Here is a 27,018-nt window from a genome sequence, read left to right on the forward strand (position 1 = left end):
GCATGATTCTACATAGGCAGATAAAACAATAACAACAAAAAATCTCTAGTGGGCTATTAAAATCTGTAGTACCTAGAGTACAGAAATTCTTAGTATGCTGACTATGATCTAAGTATAGATTGGAAATATTGGAGGAAGTGTTCCTGATACCAATAACTAATTGTGGATACTATTTTAAAATGTGGAGCTTCACTCAGGAATTCTTGCCATGTATTGTTTACAAGGAAAATGAGAGGTACCTACAATGAATCAAGCAGATATAAATGCAAGTAATTCTATGGAATTTAGAAGATTTAATTCTATACTGCATATGTTTGCTGCACATACTTGCTGAAGAGGTTTGTAAGATGTAACAAATCTATAAATCTACATCAGATTATTCTACGCAACAGTATCCCATTATCTTTACTGAGTTTTTCAAGCCAGGGATGGTGAGATTCTATTAGGTCAGAAGTACTCAGATTTGTTATATTTTACTGTATGCAAAACTCTGTGTCAAAGGAGAATGTACAATATCTTTATGGTATCAAAACCCATGCATTTATTCTATGCATGGCTTTAACCTGATTCTTCTTTTACTGTGTTAATTTACAATCTGGTCATGCTTGATGAATACATTTTTTGTCTGTTTTGTCATATATATCCACTATGTGCTTACTTTGGTATTAGTCTTTTCCTTCTGCATTTGTTACAACACAAATGTAAGCATTTAAATAGAAGCATGAACATTAGGAATAAAAATGAAAGGAATGAAAATGTGAGGCTTTTTTTTTTTAATTAAATTGCCATGTACATATTTTTAAAAATGGACAATAACTTCTCAACCTTCTCACTGATTTCCTTTTAATATTTGATTAGGTAACATCTTGGTATAAGCAAAACATCAGAGATTACTTTCAGAAGCAAAACTTAGGCTCATCACTGTTGGAAAATGAAGAGTTACTTCAGGAGCTTGAAGAAATGGAAGTCAAAGTGAAAGTAAGAAATACCATAATTGGTTTGTGAAGCAACTTTAAAAATGTGTAGCAAAACATGAACTTGGGCATTGAACAATCATGTATAGGAGTAGACATTTTCTAATGTACATGAGATTTATATCTCTATATGTCTAAATTATTTTAGTAATTTTACTTCTTTTAATGCAGGGCCTCCATGTTCCTCAGATTTTTTTTTCATTTAAAATATTAAAAGCTACCCGTAAGTTATAAGAAGAGCAATCCTTGATGTTGTTTTGTAGGTTTTTCAATTTAGTGATCAAGTTCACGCTGGTCATTTACATGTAAAATCCTGTGATGAAAAACAAAGAAAAGAAATTTTATTAGAATTTTAACAAATTTTAATGTTCATAAAGGACAAAACCCCAGCCATTTCTACCATAATTAATAGTCAGTGAACTGAGTACATGATTGGAAGAGGTATTTGTCCATTTAGTTCTTGTGATTAAGAGTAATTAAAAATGCTACTTTCATAGTTTTCAGTTTTCCAGAGAATAAATCTGTTACTGCCACTCATAAAAACAAGATGAGATTAAAGAAAATGTTGCTGTAAGAAGAAGTAACCTTAGTATGAAATAAATTGCCTATATTGAGAACCTTTTTCAGGTAACTGAATAGTGCCGTAATAAGGTAAGTGCTGTTGCCGGGTCAGGATTATTTCCCACTCATGCAATTGAATTTGGATAACCCAGATGACCAAGGAGGCCTTTTCATCCACAAACTATTCCAATAGAACTAAATGTCTTTTAAAGGATTATTGTGTTGATAGTAAGAGGCTTCTGATTGTTCACAGATGTGTTTCCTTGTAAGCTTTGTAGTTAAATGTCACATTTTTGCCTGTTTGCAGAATTAACAGGTAACTGCCTCAAGGCTGTCATGTAAACACAATACAATAATATTTCTATATTTCTAATGCTTCTCCAAGCATCATGTCAAAAAATAATTTTTTTAAGGGAAGATGAGCATCTAAAGATATGTACTTCTGAACAGACCTTTGACACAAGGAAAACAGATAAACCAGTAAATGAGTACACTGTGCAGTGTTTTCAGAGAGAGAGACACAACAACAGGTGTTCTGAAGCACAGCTGAATTCTAACCAAATAATCATTAATCTTCCCACATTTCGTTTCCACAGGCTATTCTTGTAATATGCTATCTGAATTAGAAATTAGGGTGTAAGGGCAGAAAGAAAAACAATATGCATTTTCATTTTGTATAATAATATTTTTCATGGTTGAGTATCTAGGAAATAACTTATAATAATAACACTTATTGCAATTCCACCTAAAAATTCTTCTCCCGTATATTATGTACTAGATAATTAATATAATTTTTAATTAATTGCCTTTTTTAATGAGGTAATTTTAAAATGTTTAGCATTAAACATTTTTGTTATGCATCCATGTGAATTATGATTTCGAGCATCTTATCTTCAAGCCTTCTGCATTTCTTACTACCAGCATGTTCTAGCAGAGGGAAATTAAATTCTTGAAGGGAATAGTACTGAGCATGTTGGTTTTGCTTATGACGTGCAGAAGAGTGGCCAGGTTGAAACTATATGCTTTGAGAAAGCTATGGGTTATAGGCATTGGTTTTTGCAGCACTGAACTGCAGATGTTGAAAACAGAATAAAGGAGGTACCTGTTCCAAAGTAGCACAAATAAATCTTTTCAAGTTATGTTTCATATGTGTGCTGTAGCTCAGAGCAAAATGTTTTGTGTTGTAGATATGCAGAGCAAGTTTCTTGTTGAAAAACGGGAATTTTTTTAAAGTGGAAATTTCCAATGTCTGAACTGTTTCACACAAAGTGTTTATTTACATGTATTGTTGTGTTAGGTTGAGCAAGATAAATGGTTTCTTAAATTGTTCAGAGGCCAGCCTAAGAGGGCTTTACAGGCCCAGCATCTAATTTATGGGACTGGGCTGAGAGGAGAAAGGAGAATGATTCAATATTATTATTATTATTTTCTCAAGCTGGTGTCTTATGTTGAATTTCACCTTGCTAAGTGGTAAAACCCATAAAAAACATTATCACTAGTTCTTAAAATTATCAAGACCAAAAACAAACCCAAGAAATCATAACAGGCGAAAAAAGCCCTCAACCCTCGCAGACTTCAAAAGAATCTCCAGCCCCCATTCCTGCAGGGACTTTCCCAGCTCCCCCCACCCCAAGATTTGAGAGAAGAAGCACATTTAGGAGCTCATGTTCCAATAAGAGTGTGCTGGCACTGGTTACCTGCTTGCTGTTTCATTTCTATGCAGTTTGGAGGTGCTCAACATGGTAAAGAAGAACTGCTAGCACCACTTTGTGGCCAAATAATTTTTAACATATCTCAGCAATTTTCTGGGGGCTGACAGACTGAATTATTTTTGTTCCTTCTGCTAGTTGATTTTATCAACTCACTGTTAAATACACTGCTACAGCCATTCACTGAACAATGTGAATTGCTCAAAAGACACATCATATGGTAATGGTCATTGCAGCTCACAGTCCCTTGCGGTTTTATTAGTGCACACTACTTCTTTTGTTATTTGATTATAATAATATGATAGGATTATATTGATAGTTATACTGCAATGTAGTTCCTGAAGGTGAAAGCCTTTTGAATATTCACAAGGACTAAATTATCAATGTGCTGATGTATGCAATGAACCAATGACATGCAGATTTGGGGCTCAGAAAAAGTTCAGTTGTGGACATTTTTGCATATGAGAGAATAAGGTAATTTATCACACATTCTGAAAAAAATGCATACTTTGTTTAATTGACTTATGTTTTAAATGCTGCTTTATCTAATATATGGATCATGATCTGAAGTCAAATGCGCTTCAAAGTTTTCTAAGCTTAAGCCTAAACCATTACAGTGAAAAAACTTTTATACAACTTCTCAGGTTTGGATTCAAAGTCCAAAAGTTTTATTGTATGGACAAGAAAAGTCAATTTATCCCACAATAATTGTTTAATAACAAGATAAATTTTTAGATATTTCCGCATTTTTCCCCCCAGACTTGTGCTGAATATTTTAGAAGGCAGAAAATCTTGAAGACTTTTAATTAAAGCTACAATATTTTTAATTCATCGGTTTTAACACTTTTGAAAAATACCTGTTTAATCAAAGAACCTAGAAAGGACTAATTTTCCTTGCCAAATGGAATAGTGAAAACAAGCTTTTAAGACTTATTAGTGTGAGGAAAAGAATAGTGACAAGAGCTAAGGAGGCACATTCAACATGTCTTTAATGTGTCAGAGCAATTCACAAGCATCTCCTGGTAAATTGGAAAGTCAATGTAAGAGTAGGCTCTGTGTTCCTTTCAAGGGAAATGAGTAAGAAATATGTTAGTGCTGACTGGCAGATTGTCATGAATTTAGCATGTTGAGGTCTGAAGAACAGAAGAAGCTAACTAAGATTTTTTTCACTGATTTTTTATGTCCTGTTGATGGAAAGCCTAAGCTTTTTATGTGTAGAAATATTTCCTTATAAATAGAAAACTGAAAATGAAGTTGTCACTAGCTGTTTTATAGAAAATTTAACCAAGTTTGAGGAATGTTTAAACAGGATAGCAAATGAGTCTAACCAAATTTAATACCCTCAGAGAATGTGCAAGGTTGTAATATTTGTGAAACTTTTAAAATATAAATTACTATAATAAATTGGGTTTTTGATCTTGAGTGAAAACTTAGAGAAGAGCCTTGCCTCAATATAAACAAGGCAGTGTTTAATATCTGCTTTTAGAACACCTAAAAGCTGCTGTTGAGCATCTTGTACCAAACAAATTTATTACTTTTGTTACAATGAAATACTCTTACATGGAATAATTTCACTGTAAGTTGATTCATTTTCTTATGAATTTTTATTTTTCTTATAATTTTTATAATTCTCACTGCCACTAGAAAGGTTCATGATCTAGGAGAATATTTTTTGAGTGGACTTAAGATTTTGCGTAGGAAATCAGGGAAACTGTGCAATGGAGAATGCCAAGGATGATGGCACAACCTGCTGTAAGGGAGGGTCATTTGATTGAAGTTATAACCAGACATCTCTTAGCAGAAACTCTCTCACTGCAAGCTGCTAATATCTAGGCAATATTTTAATTTCTTCTTGATTAAAGAGGTGGGCTGAAGGGCTGTTTGCCTTAAGAGTGTGGTCTTACCAGGAGGTTTCTTGTCTTTGTTATCCTGATCATTTTTCCCAGAAGACACCATAGTAACTGCTGTTCCTGCCTGTGAAACTGTGTCAGAGAATGTAGAATGCCATTGCTGGAAACTCTTATCACTAAAACCGTGATTTGCTGGGAAGCCCCTCCTAGCAGAAATACTGCATTAAATAATATCTTTCATGCCTATAACAATACTCATTTTCCAATGCTTATAGTATTACCATGCAATATATTATTTTTCTATGTGTAATTGACTAAAGTGGAATTTTTCCCACTAGGAATGGAATTACACTGTGGAACAATTGGAAGGTGAAGCATTTAGGATCTTGCTTTCAGAGGACTATACAGAAAAAGAACTTCTAAAGCTTTCAAATCAGAAAATCTCTCTGCTGCAAGAAGAGGTGTGCTTCCATATGGAAGAAAGGAAAGCCCTTCTGCAAGAGGCCAATGACTTTTTTCATGCTGCTGGCAAGGTAGGTGAGAAGCCAAGTGTGTAATAATAACCTCACAACGAAACTATTAGTGTGCTCTTGAAGGCTGGTGGATGTGGGATTATGCAAACAGTAGGCTAAGCAATTTGAAGTGGGAAATTACACATCCCGTTACCCTTTTCATATGAATTTTTGCCTCAAACTTCTATCCAGAATGGCAAATCCATTCAAAAATGTATTCTCTTTTTTTTTATTTCCTTTAAGTACATTGAGCACTTGGTTTCAAAATAAGGTATTTGGTAAATATTTTTTGCCAAGAATTGGGCTTTAAGTTTGTTTTCTGGGGCCACCAGAAATAATGCCTATTCTTGCAGTGGTCTCCAGAGGAGCTAATTATAATCAATATTATTAATAATGCAACCTTTTTTTCCCAAAAATCTTTCAAGTAGTTATAAGACTACTTTAAAAAATTTATATTTTAGGGTGTCCAAAGACCAAACGGTCTTCTTGTATTTTTTTCAGGTATATTTTTTTGATATCATTTACAGAACCTTTAAAACAAGATAATTTCCAAGGATAGTTCCAACAACAGAAATATTGATAAAATATGCTTTTCTTTTTCTCTTCAGGTACTTGATGGTCTTGAAAGTATTGAGAATTACCATAAAATCTCTATTTCAGAAGGCTTACATTTACCTATATTGACACTGAAGTATAAGGAATTGCAGGAAGCAATTAAAGGTTGTACAGCAACTACCATGCAGAAGGGACAAACTTTAGTTAACAAAGCAGATTCTCACAGGTATTAACATCAGTTTCTGATGAAGCTAAAGTAATGAAAAAACTTGTTTTGAACATGTCAGTTTTACAAAATTTCTTATGATGGATATAAATTTAAGTAAGGAATAACTTGATGGGTAGGGAGTGGGGGTAAATATCAAAACTTCAGTTCTTAATTGTATGAGGTGTCTTCTTTGCAATATAAAGAGGAATGCCTCAAGTATTCAGGTTCTGAATTGTTTCCCTGATATTATGGTTTAAGTTATAATGCATGCCACTGTTTTGTAAATTGGTGGGGGGTTTTTCTCCTATTAAAACAACACACTTAAGGAGAGGTTGATTTAGAATGCATATGACATTCTTTTTTCAGCTACTGTAAAAAACACTGAAATATTTTAGAGTCCAAAGAAAACATTCCTTTTAGGGTAGAACTGGCATGCCATATATTTCCTCTTTTAAGCTCTTCTATTTGTCATTTTAGTTTTAGATAGTGTAGCTAGAGTGAAAAGGGAAATGAGCTATTTCTCACTGAATCAGACTATGAGTCTTGTGATTAATGTATCTGTCTTGTGAATCTACCTTAGGCACTGGTGACAAATTATTTGTTTGGAAATTTCATTTCTGTGTTTTACTAATTATTATTTTATTTGGATTAATTTTAATATTTTTCTTGGTTATTTTTCTTTTAAGAGTAACAGTATAAAATTCGTAAGTTACTCATCATACAAATCAACAGAATCAGTAATAATTGTAAATCATAATAATCCTCTATGTGGAGCAAAAAAAGATAAATAAATGACAGTTCTACTTTTCTATTTTAGTTCTTGGGTGGCAGGAATTCAGAAAATGATGGAATATGTTCAAAAAAAAGTAGATCAATTAAACAGCCAATGTCCAGATTATGAAGAATTTACTTTGAAGAAACAGCAATGGATTGCCTCACTTGAAGATCATCTGAGTAAGGTACATCATAGATTCATAGAATGGTTTGGGTTGAAAGGGACCTTAAAGAACATCTCATTCCAACCCATTTGCCATGGGCAAGGACACCTTCCTGTAGACCATGTGGTCCAAAGCCCCATCAGCCTGGCCTTGGATGCTTCCAGGGACAGGCAGCCACAGCTTCCCTGGGCAACCCGTGCCAGTGTCTTGTCACTCATAGTGATGAATTTCTTCCATGTATCTAATCTAGACTTGTCTTGTTTAAGTTTGAAGCCATTATCCCTTGTTCTGTCCCTCCAAGTCACCCTTGAGCTTTCTTATAGGCCCCTTTAGGTACTGCAAGTGTTTCCTATAAAGTCTTCCCAAAGTCTCCTGCTCTCCAGGCTGAACAACTGCAGTCAGGCTGTCACCATAGGAGAGGTGCTCCAGCATTCTGATCATCTTTGTGATGGTTATTATCATCATTGTAGCATGTCTTCTTAGGGCATTCATGAATAGTCCATTGTGTTTCCATAATTTAACTATAGTGAATATTGAAGTTGAATCAAATAATAAGAGTTTTAGAGAGAGCGCAGTTGTAGTTGAAATGCTGAATGCTCTTATCAACATAAAGGAGTGCTCTTATCAACAAAGGAACCAAAAGCTGTTCTGAAAAAAATGAGCCATTTCCACAAGAACATTTTACCAGTGATGTTCAATTAAGCATGGATTTGCTTGGATAATGAACAATTATAATTTGTTCTTTTGGAAAAGAAGTGAGCAATCAGTCCTGTGACCCGTAAGCAGGTTTCATGTACTGCTTCTGTCCACTGTTTTATGTGGCTGAAAATAAAAATAGAAGTGTGGCAAAAATTGAGGTTTAATAAGCATGGTGATTGAACCACAGCAAATTTTCAGTAAATCTGAAGGAGACTAGATTCTATTCACTATAAAAATTCCTTTTGTTAATTAAGGTATTGATGCATCAAGGACATGACAGCTCTCTTTAAATGGTTGAATGTCATATAGTAATACAGACCTTTTAAATGACTTGTCAAAGATGGAATAGACAAATAGCTCCTAAATAAGTTTCCATGTATAAATACAAATTAAAAAAATATAGTCTTTTAGCAAGGTTCATATGAAGGAAACCAAGAGCATAGATGAGAAAAGTAAATCAAATTTAATGACTGAATAATTAAGTCTGCAATCTGATATTTTGTATTTGCATGATGATTATAATGAACCATTATCAATCAAATGTGAATTTAATTTGCTACAAATTGGCCCTCTTCCAGACCATTTATGTGTGTAGAAATGATGTCACTATCATGTTGTGAATCTTAACCTACAAGTTTAATTATGAAGGTAACTTTTACTTAAAATATAAACCTTAATTTGAACATAAGGTTTCAGTGTGCTGTGTTCTAATCACTTTGTTCTCAGCCTTGCATTAGAGAATATTGTGTCATTGCAGTGAAGAGTGCTTATTGCTATATTGCTACCAAGCAATTCACTTTTAATACCCACTCTCTAAAGCAAAGTATCCCAAGGAATCTGGTGCCAAATTCAATTGTGCTTCAGCCTCCTATAATAAAGTTGGAACCTCAATAAGCTGCCAGTTCTTAAGAAAAATGTTAAATGTAAATTCACATGTCTAATAATAACCAGGTGTGTTGTGTCTGGTGTCATCTTCCTGTCCTATTCATAATCTGTTTTGTTATTATAGTGCATACATAATATCTTAGTGACAGTGGAAGGGAATTCTGTACATGTACCTGCACAAAAATAGGTCTCTTGCCCTGTCAGAGAAGCTTTAAATGTACTTTCTGGAAAAATCCTGGAACAGAATCAAAGTATTTCTGCCAGGGCTATAATAGCAAGATTATAATGCAGTTGTGCCATATTGAAATCACAAGTCTCAGATATTTAGGATAAAGGAAAGCACTGTTAGTAAAATGAGAGCTAACAAGAAGGGGTTTTGATCATGCCTGTTGAAGAAATAGTAGAGTTGTCTTCTTTTATATTGTAATTCCTATCTTTCTCTGAGTATACATGATATTAAAGTTCCACCTTTTCTTAATTTCTTCTCTCCATCCCACCATTTGGGGTTGAGGAGTGTGTGTGAGCAGCTGTGTGGCACAGTTGTCATTTGGGTTTAAACCACGACGTTATGCCTAGAAACATAATCTACGCACCAACAGAAAAGTGTTACCTCATTTTTTTTCTATATAAAGTGATATTTTATACTGGTTTATGAAGTCTACTTATATAAATTAACCATGTGAATAATACTTTCAAATAAAGGTGTCGCAATCAATTAAAAAGCTCGCCCCAATGCTCGCCGTTGGAATGGAGATTGGCTCGTATTTGTGCGAATCAGAAAGAGTTTTGAACAAGCACCTTGAACTGGCTAAACAAACAAAGGTAAAAAAAACCCTTTCAATAATGTTAAGTGCTTTCAGAAAAAAATGCTTCCTGTATGTAATTCTAAATAAGGTTAGAGACTGAGAGTTTCTTGTAAAGAAAATAGACCTTTGTTTTAAAACTATAGTTAATGAACAAAAAGATAACATTACAGTCATTAAATCACTGTTTTTCTTCACTGTCTCTATCTCACTGTGTGATTTGCAGGATCCTCGTACCAACTCTCAATAGAAAGACTCTTCAAATGTGGATTGATACTCCTACATGAGGCACCAGGTTTAATAATTGTCTAGACAGCCAGAGTCAGAGAAAAACCTTCTTGTGGTTTATTGTGCCAAAGATAAGGGACGAACTGGCAAAAAGAAACAAGTAGTTTCCATTTAGAGAAGCTATGAAGGGGGCTGTAAAGAGCTCCAATGGTCATGTTGGGAGTGCAGCCATCTGAAGAGAGCCCTGCAGCACTCAGCTCTGTCACACGTGAGGTTATTTTTAAGTCACATCCAGGGCCATTCCCACTCCCATAGCAGCCCTGCACTATCTGGAAGGGGGTTAAAACCACTTGAATCCCTTCCATATCCTCGTCATAGGTGCATATTTCAGCCTAAGCTGAACAACATGGCAGTGTGTATTTTAGGAGTATCCTATGTATTTTCAGTACTTAAAATTCCATTTCTCCCGCAGAGCTCTTTTTTGCAGCAGGCAACAGCTTATGGGGTCCAAGGGATGGATCTGTACAGTACCTGTGGAAATAAAATTCACCTTAAAACAATTCTGGAGAGCACATTGTAAAAATATTAAAACCTCAGCAGATAAGCAAGAGCATATTTTTGTTCCTCAAGACTTAATAATAGTTTTAAGTGTCTTTTCTGCCAAATTTTGCATGTCAAGGTGTTACTTTTGTTTGCTGCAGTGTATACTTTGCCCTGACAGATATATATATATGAATATACTCTTATAACTATGCACCTCTTCTAACTATTCCTTCTGGAAACTGTAATATCCTAGATTTCAAAATAGCTATTTCAATAACTACACCTATGATTTTAGGAAAGAAATGGATATTTCTGTGATTTAGTTTCCATTTTGAGCTCTTCTTCAAACAAGTTAAATTATACATAAAAAAGCAATCCTAATGAAAATTAACAATGTAATATCAATATTCACAAGTCCTTTCCAGTCATTACACATTTTTTTCTATGCTTTCACCTTCAAAGGAAACTTCATGTGAACTGAAAGCAGCTGAGGGAATCATCAAAAATATGGAAGAGTTGGAACCTGAGCAGGTCGCGGCTTTTTCTAGCAGAGCTGACTTTCTGAATAAAGAGCTGAAAAAAATTGAAAAAAATATTGGTTCAAAGCTAGAAATTCTAGAAACTTATGTGGCCTTTTTACAGTCAGCTGTAGAGGTATGGATTACTTATTTATTCTCTGACTAGACTGTAAAAACCTTACAATTGAAAAATTTCCATCCATTGTAGGAAGGATTGTAATTGATTTAGATTTTTCTCCTCTGCATATGCGCACTCTCATTATATACATGATAAAAATGTTTCCATATAGGTATTCTGAATATCAAATTTACTGATTTGCTTCGTATAACTTTTGAAAATGTCCTGATGTGTTCATAGGGATATTTGTTGCTGTCTTACACTACTTCCACTGACATGCTAATTCATATGATTGTATTAAAAAATGAAATAAAAACCAGCTCTAGCTCAAATCATAATCAATTCAATACCAAAATAATTTTGGTAGCTGTGCTAATGGTGTCCAGGACAGTTAATTTTCATTTTGATTTGGATTCCATTTTAAAATTCTGCAATATGGTAGCTGTTCTTTAATATTTAGAAAGAAATTGAGGATGGAATGGAATCTGTCAGATAAAATTAGCCATAGGATTTATTTATGGCATGATAAAATAAAAAAAAAAATTGTATTACATCTACTTCTGATTATTGCTAACTTCAGTTACTTCATATTAAGCAGATCAGTGAAAATCAGTGCACTGATATACTGGTAAATAAAATCCATGTAAGGATATGTGATAGAAATTGAGCTAATTGCTGCCATCTGTCTGTTGGCCATCTACTGGTTGGCAAGTTATTCAAAACTATTTTATTATTTGGTGTTTGTAAATATTTTAGGGACTCATAGATCTTAAGATTCAGAGGAGACTATTCAAATTTATCATATCTCTGTAACTTCTGATTATAGCACCTCAAGTTTTGGTTTGTTTTTTGTTATTCACTTAAAGTCTTTCTATAGGTGAATGATGATATTAAAAATCTGAAGGAATTCTATCATTCAAAACCCCTACCAACAAGCAGAGAGACTGAAAGTAAAATTGAAATAGAGTCAGCTAATACTCAGTGGCAAAATACTATCAAGAAGACTTTTTCCACAGAAAATATGGGTTGCTGTTTTCTTAATTTAGTACATGTGGTGAGTATGTGAGTGTGATCTGATAAACCATTTTGAATATTTTATACTTGCTTGTGATGTATCCCATCCTAGTTCTATGCCTAATGGATTGTGTACCAAGTTTTAAAGGGGCAAATATATATACTTTCAGAAGAAGGTATTTGAGTGCTTATGGTAAAATAAAAAGTTTTGTGGTTAGCAATGACAGAGCCCTTACTGACCCAGTCCATGCATAAAAATGTAATACATGCTCCTATCTATTTGTTTCATGTTGGAAAGCAACATATATTCAAGCACAATATTAAGTTCATTTTACTTCCACTAAAGAGGCAGAGAGTCTTTACTGACTGAGTGCATGGATTCTCCTAAAGAAATGGATGTTGGAGCTACTTCCTTGCAAACAGTCTTTCCCAGTGTCTTTACATTCTGACAACAGCTACACTGCCTAGGCATCCCTGTTTAATTTTCCAACAGCACTTCATGAGGCAATCGTTGGAGCTGTGCAATCATTCCCTAAGCTACACCTCCTCAAGTAATCCAAATTGATGAGGTCAGCCTGAATACCCAGCTGTTCTTTCTGCTTTTATAGGACACGGTAGGGAGCAGTTAGACATTAAGCTGTGAAGGGGGAGGTGGTGTTGGTAAACTGCAGCAGGTTACAGGTGAATTAGAAAAGCCAGCTGAGGGAGGGAAGGTGCTCAGGCTGTTAGTCTGGCTGCAGGGTGTGTCCCTGCTCGGTGCTGCCAAGCAAAGGAAAGACAGTCACAGTAATGGCAAAGTCACTTAAAACCTTCTCACATCTTCAGACATTACCTCCCTAAACACCTGGATATGTGTTGTCACATATTTTCTACTACTCTGTTCCTACAGTATTCCCAGATTGTAGCTTTTAAATATCTGGAAGATATGGATCATATTAGTAATTTACAGAAAACAGCTTCTCTTAGAAAAAAAAAAAATTAAATGGGAAAATGGCATTACCCAGTTTTCTGATATTTCTCATAGAGGTTCTATTGAAAAGAGGTAAAAATATCAAATATTCAAATACTAAACAATTTAACCCTTCTGTGCTTCAGTGCTGCTTCGTTTATCAACACAAAGGGCTGGTCTTTTCTTCACCTACTTTGTTTTCTAGTTGCTATTTGTTCTCCAAAAGGTAACTTTGGGTGGTTCTGTTTTAGTCAGAAAATCTTTTATTCTGTCTGAGTGTGAAACAGACGTCAGATGGCAATAATTCAGTCATTACTGACCTGTTCTATGCTTTAAACTCCAGCTTTATATATGTTGTCACTTTAAAAATTCTGTAAATCTGTGACTATTTCTAGACAATATTAAAGGAAAAGTGTATTTAAGGGTATACATTTTTTTAAGTTACACTAGGATAATTGAGGTTTTATTAAGCTTTATTTAAAATTATGAGGTTTCAATTGTATGTTATAAAAATATGTGTGGAAAAAATGTGTCTGTTTATTTGCCAGGTAAATGAGAGGTTAATATTAGAAGTAGAAAAATCAATAAAAGTAACAGAAGATATCATTATTAACCTGAATAAAGAAAGGAAGGAGCTGACCGATCTTTGGGCAATCTGGAATTTTAAAATTACTCAAATAAAACCCATCAAGCAACAATGCCAGATATTTAAAGAACAACTAAAAATCGTAAGTAAAATAGCTAGCAAGAAAGCAACTGTGGCAAATATTTCTAGATTGTTATTAGCTTGTCTGTGGCTCTCTCATTAACTATTATAGGGATTATTTATAAAGAGTGATGATCAGTAAAATATGATTCTTGTTCATAGTCTGTTCTCTGTTATGTCAGTCAGTCAGCAGGAACCATGAAATGTTTTTGATTTTTGTTTTTTCCATACCTCAAATCCATAGAAGTCTAAGTGTCCATTTCCAATTCTAAGTTTTAATGGAGTTTAATCAATGCTTTACCAGCAGTGATTTTTTAATTCTTTTTAAAAGCACCATTTTTTTGAGACTGAAGAGCTGCTAAACCAAACTGTGTCCTAACTGTTACTAAACTGAAGTCTGACCAGGTTCATGCAGAAAGAGGATTGAAACCTTCTTGGCACAGGGAGAGTGTACAGGGTTCCTCAAAAGAAACACTAGCTGGGCTGTAGCAGAACCAGAAACACCAGTTAGGCTTGTAGCTGCTGTATCTCTAGTGCAACTCAGCAGCACACCAGCCCATCTGTTATCTCAGAAATCCTGTGTCTGTGGTCCTGCAGTCCTGGCGTCTGAGTCGCTTTTTCATGCTGCCCTAAAGATATCACCCTTGTCACTCAGAAGGTTTGCAACAGAGAGACTTTACTGACAGCATTTGGGCGCCTGGTTTGAGGAAGGTTTTGTTACAAATTTAGCTTTGACTTTAAATTTAGGGGGGTTTTTTTATTATTTATTGCAGTTAGAAGTGCTCAACTTCTTGATTCTCTTTTAGACTACCCGTGGATTAGAGATTCTTCAAGAGGCCCTCCAGCTTGCAGTACCAGTTGACCTTGGAAGTGACCTTTTAATTGTTTTGGAACTACAGAAAAAGCTGAACCAAATGAAACCACACTATGAGGTAAGAAAACAAGCTAGTGGAGTGAATAGTACATCAAAATGTCTTTTTGGTCCCATGAAGATCCACATCCTCACTGACGCCAGACACTCTGTCTGGGTTTGAAGTGTTTTATATTTTACAATGGTTTTCCAGGAGGAAGTGTTTGTGTGTGTTTATAATGCAGGGGCAAAGAGATTTTGCCTTCAGTGTTCAGAGAATGTCTTGTGCTGTGTTAGTTGTGTATTCAAGGGACACACAAGCACTGGGGTGGTGAAGTATGAGGACAGCATCAGCTCCAAGCTTTTGAATTTAGAGCAGGTCAGAGGCTGAGGTAAATCATAGTGGCCTTTCTACCTCCTGTGTGAATACTGTCTCTGGGTTTGAGCAGTTCACTCTGCCATTACCCTTTAATTATGTTTGACTTGTTTTCATGCAAAGCTGGGTGACAGCTGAGATTTGTGCCTACCAAAAAGTACAGAATGCAGTGTTTTAAAGGGCAGGGCATTGACTTCTCCCCAAGGCAATTTACCACTGTTAGGTGGTTATTTCATCAAATGTGAAGGAAAAATTGCAGTGTTTGTGCACATTAACTTCTCTGATTTTTGTTAGCAACTGAATGCTGAGCTTGAGTACCTGATCAAATTATTGGAATTACCAAGCCAGAAAGGATTTCCTGTGAAAGAGAATTCTGAGAGAATAAGTGAGCTTATTCATTTCCACCAAGCAGTAAAGGATGCAATGATAGAATACGATGAGATTTTCAGCAAGACAGTCAAATTCCATTACATTAAAAAAGAAGTGAGTATAACATTTTAAAACATACATTCTTCCCATTGTAGTGAAACTCTCTTTGGTTTTGGTTCCTGTTACTTTTCTTTCATTTTCACCAGAGAAAAAAGATAAATCAGCCTGGTGACCAGAATTAAAATCTTGGATCTAAAATTGCATGAATTGGTTGAATTGAAAACTCAGACATGAAACCAATTTTAATTACTTAAACTCAAGGGTAAGGAAAAAAAAATAAGTTATTTTAAACAGACACTGATTTTTGGTTTTTGTATATTTCAGCTGGAATGTCTGTCAAAATTAGGAGAACTGGATATTCCTGAAATATATGGGGACCCTGAAAATGTGCACCAGGCTAAAGCCTACCTTATGAATTCTCAGGAGAAACATGCACATATTAGACAGCTATATACTCTACTTATTACTCAGGGAGTGGATATCTTGTCTGCAGTACAGCAGCCTGTGAGTATAAGCAGAATGATTTATGAAATCAAAGATAAATATGAAAGATTATTGAACTCATCTGGCTAAATTTTAGTTGTGCAAATATGTATTACTACTCTGAGAAAAATAGAGAGAGCCTTAGGGAAGTTAATCTTAAAATATCATTATTTGGAAAAAAAAAAACCAAGCCGTAATTTACTTTAGTATGTTTTGTGAAGTTCAAGGCCCTGATGGCAATTTCTTGAATCTCTATATTACAATCCTGCTCTTTTGAAAAGGTTGTTTTGTAGATTTATTCTCCTGTAAAGAAAGGATAACATAAGAGCAAAAGAGAAAATGTAGTAACAGTGTTACCTTATCAATGGTTTCAAGACTGATTTGCATGACAGAGTGGATATCATTTTGGAAAGGAATTCAGGGAAGAATTTTCATTTCCCTGAATTCAGTCACTTACTAAGAAAGCAATACTTTCCTTATGATTTGGCTAGATCATTTATATTGGCAGTCAGCTCTTCAGACGCCATAAACTGATGGATGGCAGAAAGGAGCTATTCTCCAGCTGGCAAAGGACTGGAGGGGGTCACTCCCTCTTTGCTCAGAGAAGACACAATATTTAACTTTGACCCAAAACTACTCCCCAGACTACCAGTGACTGAAACTGCTATGTCCTTGCTCTCCTTGCAGTGGAGGTTCAATAGTTTACTCTAGCCATTGTGACTGCCTTTGCATGTTCTGCCTCAATGATTTTCAATTTAACCAATTTTAGATTGGTTAAATCAATACATTTCCTGCAACTGACTGATAAATTTGTTTCTCTCTTTCCTCACTAGAATTGCTTGAATGTTTCTGTAAAGAATCTGAAGCAAGAACTTGCTAGATTTGAGTGTGATAGCATAAACTGGAGCTCCAGAGCTGAAAAGTATGAGGAAGAACTGTCACAGTATTTTCAACACTGCACCACTCAAGAGGATATAAATGAGGTAAATGAGATTAATCCCAACTCGAGTGACTGTTAAAGAGCTGTTGTGATCTATAATATTACTGTTTACCATTCCCCTAAAAGCTTCATATGTATACAGAAAAACAGACTTTCATTTTAGCAGCAGCTTTGGATCTACACAGCAGCAACAGTAATCTGTGGTTCATGGCTCTGCTGTTCAGGATTCTATCAAGCTGTTGGGCTGGCAGTAAAATGCTTTCACTGCACCAAGAGGACTGGAAATAGAGCAGCTACATTTTCTTTAGCTTTCAGCTCAGCTTCATCTGAAACACAAGTCTTTGTAACTTTTTCTTGTGAAGCTAAAATTTCAAACAAATGTAGAATTTGTACATATTGCGGTTGTCAGGTCATTGAAAATAATTTCCAGTGTTTCTGTGGAAAGTTCAGAATAATCTAGTACTAACGTTTTTTTCAGAAACAAAAGATACACTTGAAAAACTGCTAGGAGCAAAGGAAATGTTCATTGGCCCAAGAGATTAGAATTAGCATTATGGAATTTAGGTTAGGAATAATTACTCAGGTAATATGACAATCAACATTACATCTTGGTAGGCCAGACACAAATGAATTCACAAATTAGAAAGCTACATTCATTAAATGTCTCTAAAAAAATAATTTAGGAAAAAATATTGCAAAGAACTAACCTTCCCTGACTGATACATTAAGATGAGAGGCTGATGGGCTCTATACTTGATGCTCTGTAGATTGTACTCATTTTGTACTTCCTTGCATCCATGAAGTACAGAAGAGGGATTGTGAGCTGGAAGGATTTTCACATTCATGTTTCCTGTAGGATGAAGCATATGTAATAAAAATACAGGACACTGAAGGTTACATATTCTTATTGGTTAAGTTAAAATCTGTTATCCCCAAATCTAATTAAATTTTGTGCATAAACTAACTGAAATATACTAATTTGGCATGTGGATACCTTTTTCTTTAGGTTTTTCTTTTGTATTATAGAAGATGAAGGTATTTCCTAAACAGATATTTGGCTAATATGCCTGTATATGCATTAAGACGCTGCCATTTTCTTCTTCCTTTTTTTTTTTTTTTTTTATTTTCATTAAGTATTTCTAACTAATTCTGTTTAGGGATCAAGAAATCAGACACCTGGATACTTCAAGAATAATATTTATGAGTATTACCTTCAGTATATTAAATTCTGCCAATTTTTTCATCAGGAATTGAATATTGCTAGTATGCTAGTATGAATATTGCTAGACTTGTCTAAACGAACAATTTATTTACAATCTACTGTGTCTAAGCAAACAAATATTTCATGTGCCAGCAGCAAGCAGCAGCTGTTCATGGCTGTCACATAGTAAACAGCCAACCAGATAATTTAGCAGTGATTTACCAGTTTACAGAGCAAACTTTAAAGCTGACTGAAAATATTTGGGATTCTGCTGTAAATACTTACACTAATTTATATTTGATGTGATTAATTTAAGTGTGTAAATACAGCCTGTGAATTAGGGCTTAGGACTAAGTGGTGTTTGAAGAGATCCTTAGAGGACGTAGCAAGTTCCCTGTATTTGTAAGGTATTGGTGCTTCTATAAGAAACAAGGAAACAAATACTGAAATTTATACACAAGAATATATAGCACGGGATTTAAATAGCCTTGGAGGAGACAAGAGTAAAATGCATGCCTTTTCTGTGCCTTCTCTAATTCAAAGAGAATTTGAAAAGGCAAAAATAAGTGTATATAACCTCAACATCTTTGGGAAGGATGAGGAAAGCTCATCTTTGGGATCTGTATTTGCCAGCAGGGGCTTCTTCTTTCACAAGGTAGTTTGGGTAGCAGCCTCTGAAGAGCTGCACCTCCACTGTGTTGCACTGCAGTCATTTGTGAGCTCAGCCTTGGGTACACTGATATAGTGGATATAGGAATGCTGGACTGGATCTGTTCAGGGGATTCTGAGTGACACTGTTAATCGCCCATGGTAGCTTTTGCATTGAAAAAGCCTTCGCTTTAGGTGATCACTTTAAAAATAACATTTATGCATGTCCATGTAAAACTTGTCAACCAAAGAGCAACAGACCCTGATGTGGGTTCATAGCTCTTCCCAGTCATCTCATTTCTTTTTCACCATATCGTTATTTGCATGCTTAGGGAAAGATATGAGTGGAAATATGGTTTTAACCATAAATGGTAATGAGCTATCTTTATTCTCAGGTCAGTAGGAACTGATATGTACCTTCATTTCTCACCTTGTAATTTATTCTGATTGTTGCCCCAGGAATCAAGTAGTCATTAATGACTTGAACAGATTTCCCCCCCCCCCTTTTTTGTTTTACTGTTTTTTAATCTTTGTGACTGAAAATCTGTTTTCAGCAACCTGCTTCTTGGGGTGTTTTGATTATTGATGCCACAAAAAGTTTTGTACATGAATAGAAAGGGAAAGGTGAGGGATTAACATTGAAATTTCTTCTAGAGTGTCTCAGACAGCAATCAAAGCATTTGCTGGAATGGCACTGTTAACAAAAATGTTTAAAACATTTTATAACTTGATTTTTCCATTTATTTTGTGGTCCTGTGATAAATTGAAACAACTGGTACTTAAACCCCTCTCCTCCACTACCATTCTTCACCCATGACAGGGCAACTATAGTTAGGAACAGCTGCTTGACTATAGACTATGACACAATAGTCAAAGGTACAAAGTTCCATTAAAGCAGTGGGCTGCAGTCACTGAAGCATATTTGGATGCATAGTCCCTTCAGTATTTCTCATTTAATCTTGCAAAACTGATACATGTTTGGATTTCTAAAAATTGGAAGCCCTGCACTGCCCTTGGTACAATTGCTGATGATAACAGGAGCAGTGCAAATGCAGTTGGATGCACAAGTCAGAGCTGAATCTGGTTTTTCCACTGAGGCTAAAAGAGAAGAGTGACAGCAGCTGCAGACCTTTGACACACAAGCCATCATATCTGAAACAAGGAGATCTAATTTCACATACTGCTATGAGGAGAGCCTCTGGCCTTATAAATTATCACTGCTATTCTATATGTGCACAAGCCAGTGAAACAAACTAAAATAAACTCTTGTTCATCTTTTCTTTCCCACAAACTTGAAGCAGCAAATAAGACTCTTGTTTTCTGAATAAAAAAGTATTGTTCTGCAGAAGTGGTTATATTAACAGAGGGCTTTTAGATAGACTTTATTCTTCTGCATACTTAGGCGGGATAAAGAGCTTAAACTAATTGGAGATCACAGGGCCAGTGGTAGAATTCCCTTCCTTTCCATTACACTGAGGGAGCACCATCTGTTTATACACTGCTGAAATAATGTGGCAACATCCCACTAGATGAAATGAAAATGAAAAATATATCCCTTGATGGATTAACATTAGTATATAATAATAATAATAACGATTGTTAGCTGTTCCAATAACAGTGGCTGCAAAATAAGTCTTCGTTACTCCCTGGATTCTTTGGCATGAAGGAGGAGAGGGTGCAGGGTGAAGTCTGTAGGATTTTTTAATATTAAAAAAGCCTCAAATACATATTTAGATATCCAATTGTGGATATGACCTGAACTTGTTAACACTAATTTCATTTGTGTGTCTGGAGTAACAGATCATAAAGCAATAGAATTTCCGCATTTCTTCATATCAATGGCTTCAAATAAACATACTGTTACATAATTTATTTATTATTATTATACATTTTCCTGAAAGCAAAATATTATCTATCTATAGGACCTGAAATTCTTAAAATCAATATTTTGGTAATTTTAATATTCTTTTATTTCAAAATTTATTAATTAATTACATATAATTTGAAAATTTGATCAGGGAATTGCAAGGTAATTAAAATATCACTGATTTAAAGCAGGTTATATAATAGTCTGATTCTTGAATCTCTTGCTTAAAGAAATTTAAATGTAACAGTAATAGCTGAAAGGAGTTTTTAAAGCTGTAAATAAAATTGCAAGTTGCATAGCTTGCAGAGAAAAAATATTAGGAAAACTATGCTTAAAATTTCATAGGCCTTTAAAAATGGTTTATCTAAACAGTTTTGATATACTTATTTATATGAAGTTTTTAATGAAAAAAATAACATGGTTTATTAAAGGCTTACTTGTAAGACAATATTAAAGGAAACATAATTGTCACTCAAAAATAAAGAATATAACAACCCTATACTATAGTTAGTTTCCATGGTAAATAAACACTGGGCTTAAAATTCTGTTCATCATAGATGGCTCTTCTTTTTGATACATATCAAACTCTTTCTGATAAACTGGCAATTCGCCTGATCCCTATGTGTGTAAATGAAATTGCAGCTTTCTAGAGCTTCATCAGTGTAGTTCCTATCATTCTGGCACTTCGATTTTTTTCTGTAGATTAAAGAAAGTGTAGCTATATTCCATCTAATTAAAAAAGAGGTTTAGAATAAATTTAATATAACTAGATTTAATAGTATGTAGCTGGTATGAGTTCATCTGAAAAGTCTTGAAAGGCATGGACACTTCATAATTGGACCTACTAGTTCATTTTAATTTATATTATTATAAGAATAATTTTCCCTGGTGTTGGGCTTGTTGCACAAGTCAGTGCTGACTGGCAGAAGTATCCTCACCCAGTACATCTAGCAGTAGCTAGGTGAGGCTTTCTGTATCTGTTAGGCAGGATCTCCCTGCTGCCATACTCAGAGCACAGTTGTTTGACAGTCAGCTGGTCCTACAGCCTTCATCTTGATCCTTCAAAGAGATGAGCTTCTCTTTGTATGCTGTAATTGTACTAAGATGTTTGGATTTTCACAGTGTATAAAATTAAGCCCACGTATAACTTCTTTTCAGAAGCAGGACTTTTGAAAAAGGGATCAGAAATGGGACACTTGGCTACCATTTCTACTAAATGAACTAAAGTATATGAAGGCATCTACTTTAAATTAAAAGCAGTGGAAGCTCCTGGACAGGAATTTTTCATAGATTGTCTGAGCAATAGTCTCATTCCTTGTTCCAATACATTTTTGCCTCAGTTATTCTGGAAACACTTTTCATTCAGAATGCAAAACCACTGATTTAGCAAGATTATGAGTTTCCATTACTGTAAAGAAATTCTGACAACTTAAGGATGCTTTGAGATGGCATAGTATTACTAACCTCTGCATTAAATTTTCAGTGTTTAAATTGTCCATTAAACAGCTCTTGAAAAACTTTAATTGATGGGTGCTGACTTTTTTTTCTAACTAACAAATATGTTTACACTGTTGCAGCTCAGAGAGTCATTTAAGGATCTCAAAAAGAAATTCAACAATTTGAAGTTTAACTATATGAAGAAAAGTGAAAAAGCTCGAAATATGAAAGTACTTAAAGTACAGATTCAGCAAGTTGATACATATGCAGAGAAGTTACAGGTAACAGAAAATCCAGGCTTAGTAAAGGCTTCACCAGTTCAATTATTGGCCTATGCCAAACACATCATAGGAAATTAAGGCATCACAAAATTTATTGTGCACTTCCCTCTTACCTTTCTCATTATATCCTCCCTGTCTGTCATTGACTGAGACATTTTTCACTATTCAATTCCTGTTATTCTGCCATTTACTTCTGTGAAATGATGTTGATTCTTGACTTCACTCCTTTAATCACCATTATTTTTCTGTTTAATCTTTTATTTTTCTTGCATCTATTGTGTGACCTAGCCTTTCTTCTCCTTAAATGAACCCAAAATTATCATGTCTTGCATCAAGCTACTCTCTTGTCTTTCTGATTTCCTCATGTAAAAGATGAACTTTTTTCCTCAGAGCCTTTGGCTATATTCATTGCCTGGAATTGATCATGATCCTTTGCACCTTAGGACCCTGATAGCCTCACCCACTTTTTGCATTCACCAGAAACTTTTCCTTTAATGGCCTTTTTAGTTGCAAGTTGTGCATGACCATGTCTTATTACTGCAGATATTTGTTTATTTTTAAGCTGAAAAAAGCTAGCTCAATTATACCTTTAATAAATATAATTTATATAATTTTTATCAATTATATAAATAATTTATATAATTTCTATCAATTTATATAATTTTAATCAGCTTTGCAAAGGCCCTCCAGGTTCCTTTGATTTTTGAAAAAGCAACTTGTAGTTTTTAAAACATAGGACAAGAAGTATGTTTGTATGGTTTTCCCCTGCTTTTTTATATCAAATTTCTAAAAACAGAAACATTTTGTTGGTATTTAACATTGCTATCTCTCTTTTAAACAGATTCTTAAAAAGAGGATGGATAATTTAGAGAAGAAAGTCATTGATCCTTTTGCAAATGAACCTAAGGCTAAAGTTCAAGTTCTCTTGGGTGCAATCAGTGACTTACAAAAACAGCTGAATGATTTTAGCACGGTTGTGGAAGATTACAAGCAAAATCTGGATCTCATGGAGCATCTGCAGCAGATGATGAAAGAGGTACTAGTAAACCTGACATCCCCACTGTGGCTGTAATAATGATCCAGGACAGGGACAGATAAAATTGCAACACTAAAGTTTTGTTTAAGAGATGTGTTCAGTGTCCAGTGACCTCATCAGTGTGTTCTTACATATACCATTAGCCAAAGAATTTGTTAATATTTGTTGAATATTTACATTTTCAAACTCTCCACTTACTCATAAGAAATAAATTATTTCCTAAAGCTAAAATTTAAGACTGCCTTTTTTTAAATTTCTTTTCTAACTGAGTGTAAAGTATCACCTTTTACTCAAAACTTTTCTTTCAGCAAATAGACACAGTCCTAAATGCTGATTTCAACAGTGGCTAGAAATGGTGATTTTTTTTGTCACTTTCTGTAATGATGCAATACTGGTGATTCTAAATGGACACCAGATTGTGTTCTGTTCTGAGTATTGTTAACCAAAGATGCTTATTATGGGTATGTTCTAAAGCCCATTCTTGTCAGTAGAAAGATTTCTGGTGAATTTAATGCTTGCTGAGACCAAAACCCCTGTCTGCTTGAATGCCAAATTTAAAGAACCCTTCTGCCCTTACACAGCTATAACTGAGGCCATAGCAGGAAGTTTTTGAAATTAGCCAATTGATATACAAGGTGGAAGGAGATCAGAAATAAAACATGTTTTTTCAGAACCATTAAATAATAACCTCACCATGCCTGTAAGATGAGCGTGGGCATAGTACTTAATGAAAATTTAACAGCCATTAATGCTTGAAGCATCATTAGTAATGAACAAATGTTTTTCAGGTTAAATTTAAGTCAAAATATGTAAGATACACCGTATGCCACTGATTAAGGAAAGTGTAAGAATAATCCAGTCTATTCTTCAACAGTTTGAACTGCAGATTCATTCATAGTAATTCATTATAATGCAGTTTTTTTATCCCTCAGTGTCAATTTTGGTTTGAAGATGTGAGCGCAACAGTGATTAGAGTTGGCAACTACTCTGCAGAATGCAAAACAAGAGAAGCGATAGAGACTCTCTACAAGCAATTCAATAAGTTTATTGAACCTGCAGTGCCTGAACAAGAAGAAAAAATTCAGCAGATTATGGACCTTGCTAGACAGTTATATGGTAAGGAGATATCTGGTAATGTATTGTGGGGACAAAATGCAGTAACTTGGGGTGGAATTAAGCAGACTCCTAGATTTGTTCATTTAAGATGAAAATAGATGAATTAAAAAAAAAAAAGAATTTTTTTAAAGTATTGATTGGAAGAGGTGAAGGATTTTAGAGGATTTCAGAACAAATATTTACAAAAAGTAAAGATATGAAAGTACTCATTCAGTCTGGTATGTACTTGGTTTTCTGTATACAGCCTGAGTTCACCTTGAAATGAAAATGTCCTTGCAATATTCATGAGCTTTGAGTTAAGATTTCATGGCTTAAACTCTCTCATAACAGGCAAGTCCTTGAAGCCAGAAGATATTATAATGATATACCTCAGTGCTGAATTAATTTTTTACATTATGACCGTAAATAACTGGTAGGATTTGATTGTCAAATTTTTATTAGCAAATAATGTAGACTGCTATTTAGATACTGTATTTGCAATTGTGTTGATTTGGAACATTGTTGACCAAAAAAATTGAAAGTCAAAAAATTTTGTATTTTGCTTTTTTTTCCCTACCTGTAATTTTTTATATGCTTTTAAAAGTTCATGTTGTAAATTCATGTTGTAAAGTTTAAAAATTTCAGCAAACTGGGCTTTAAAATTCCTCTTTATTTAGTGGAAAGAATATTTAGAGAGCACAGATCATTTTTTTTCTTCTCTCTCTCTCTCTTTTTAAGCCTTCTCAATATTTTAAACATTTCTATCTGCAGCAAAGGAGATGACAGAACAGATTTTTGACAACAGCTGATTAGGAAAAGTAGGAGAAAGAAGTTGCTGAGTGTCCTTTAAGTCATTACATGGGAAAAAGCTTCTTCATCCTGCCTTTGTTTCGTATTTCTTATAACAGGGATCTAAGTGCTTCCTAGTTGTATAATGTAGCAATGAGTTCAGGGGACACTTTATGAGGTCAGCATCTTTTAAAGCAGTATTACTAACCAGAGAGAAGACTTGCAGAAACTATGAGGACTTACCTCAAGTAAGATAGTACGAGCTGGGAAAGAACATTACTGTGAATGACAGAATTCCTCCAGCAAAACAAAACACAGAAAAATGCGTTTATTGTAGTCCCTTGGGGTAACAAATTACACGGACTTTTGCAGGTCTGTTTGAGGCATTCTGTTGTACTTTCATGCTGTTTTGCCTTTGTAGGGATTGAAGAAGGAAAGAAGTATGTAGAAAAAACTGTATTAAAGTATGAAGAAATCATGAATTCCGTTGATGGGTTGTGCAGGTCTCTGAGAGAACTTAAGGAGATAAAGGTATGGTTTTTTAAACTGGAGAATGTATTGCATCTGTGTAAATTTATCATGCTTGGTAAATCTTGGTCTGAATCAGTGCTTTTAGTGAGGATCATCTATGGTAGCAGGAATTACTTCTTAGTTGTTCAGTTTTCTGATATTTTATGTAATGACTGTAATGAATCAATGAAATGCTACTTGTTTGGACACTAAATATTTCTTCTGAGCTTCTTTTTCTTTGCTTCTTTCAGAACAGTTACTCCTTTCAAGAAACCTTTAAGAGAAAATGTCAAATTTTATTTGAGTATCTAGAAAAATACTTTTTTTTCATACTTCTTCCTTTGATATTGTAAGATAGGTAACTGCAGAGCTACAAAATGCCAACCAACCTCGCTTGGCTCCCTCTTGGAAAAGACATCCTGAAAAACAAATTGTGTTAAAGCCAAAGTCATTTGAGTTTGAAAAGCTTTGCTTTTACATAAATATTTATGAGAGTAGCATTTTTAGTTTCATGTTCTGATAACTGCTGTAGATGTATTTAATGTAACATTAACTGAGGAGAAATTATGGAAGACTGGTGATGGGGTAGATAATTAAGACTGTCTACTCCACCCTCCTCCATTCTCAAAGTAATATCTGAAAAATCTCCTTCATGCAAAGTGAATTCTTCTGTGAAGGTGGAAAAAATGAGATGCTTAAATATCCTGCTTTTGTTGGTACTGAATGTTGCTTCACTTTTCTTTGATGGAATTATACTATAAAATTGAAAAGCACTTAAAGCATCCATTTATAAACTTTAAAGGAGTAAGAGATGCCAAAAATATGAATGAATTCCAAAGGTCATTAGGTGAATGGGAAGAAGGCTTTGTCTTGGACTGTGACCATATAGAAACCTCAACATAAATGCCCATTCTCCTCCCCATTTGTGTATTTCATGGACGCTATTGTGTGCAGGACAGTAGCCCCAGGTTCTGTCAGAAGAGGGCTTGAACCTTTCATCTTCTTTACAGAAATGTTGTATGATCTTTTCAAGTCAAGTGGAATTTCAAACTAAATTTACTACCTTCTTTTGACCAATTTCCACAAAATTATTGAATTTTTTTTACAATAGAATTCTGCAACTATTTTAAATGGAAAGGGTTTTTTTACATTATTTGGTATTCAAAGATTTAAAACCTAATATTCTTACTGAACATTTCCAGAATATATCAACAGTCAATGTCTGTATCTTATGAAGAATAAATAATTCAGCAGACTGTCTGTGCCATCTGTATGGAATGCCATGACTATAAATTGAGTTTCACTT

At 34.5% G+C, this 27,018-nt stretch overlaps 1 protein-coding gene across 4 annotated transcripts in view; it reads left to right on the forward strand.

The window, feature by feature from the left end:
• CCDC141 (coiled-coil domain containing 141) overlaps positions 1-27,018 on the forward strand; it is a 55,931-nt gene that overhangs the window by 13,647 nt on the left and 15,266 nt on the right. For all 4 annotated transcript variants that reach the window (XR_009274993.1, XR_009274994.1, XM_058809490.1 and 1 more), the window contains exons 6-21: positions 859-978; positions 5,433-5,627; positions 6,215-6,387; positions 7,187-7,328; positions 9,594-9,713; positions 10,928-11,119; positions 11,979-12,155; positions 13,613-13,792; positions 14,577-14,702; positions 15,291-15,479; positions 15,750-15,929; positions 16,742-16,891; positions 22,142-22,282; positions 23,124-23,318; positions 24,251-24,434; positions 25,624-25,733. Coding sequence is in view for 2 of the 4 variants with exons in the window: in XM_058809490.1 (XP_058665473.1) it covers positions 859-978; positions 5,433-5,627; positions 6,215-6,387; positions 7,187-7,328; positions 9,594-9,713; positions 10,928-11,119; positions 11,979-12,155; positions 13,613-13,792; positions 14,577-14,702; positions 15,291-15,479; positions 15,750-15,929; positions 16,742-16,891; positions 22,142-22,282; positions 23,124-23,318; positions 24,251-24,434; positions 25,624-25,733 (2,574 nt within the window). In the remaining 2 variants the exon portion in view is untranslated. The remainder of the gene's footprint in view (positions 1-858; positions 979-5,432; positions 5,628-6,214; positions 6,388-7,186; positions 7,329-9,593; positions 9,714-10,927; positions 11,120-11,978; positions 12,156-13,612; positions 13,793-14,576; positions 14,703-15,290; positions 15,480-15,749; positions 15,930-16,741; positions 16,892-22,141; positions 22,283-23,123; positions 23,319-24,250; positions 24,435-25,623; positions 25,734-27,018) is intronic.

Source organism: Ammospiza caudacuta, chromosome 8 (assembly GCF_027887145.1).
Source record: "Ammospiza caudacuta isolate bAmmCau1 chromosome 8, bAmmCau1.pri, whole genome shotgun sequence".
NCBI classification, from domain to species: Eukaryota; Metazoa; Chordata; class Aves; order Passeriformes; family Passerellidae; genus Ammospiza; species Ammospiza caudacuta.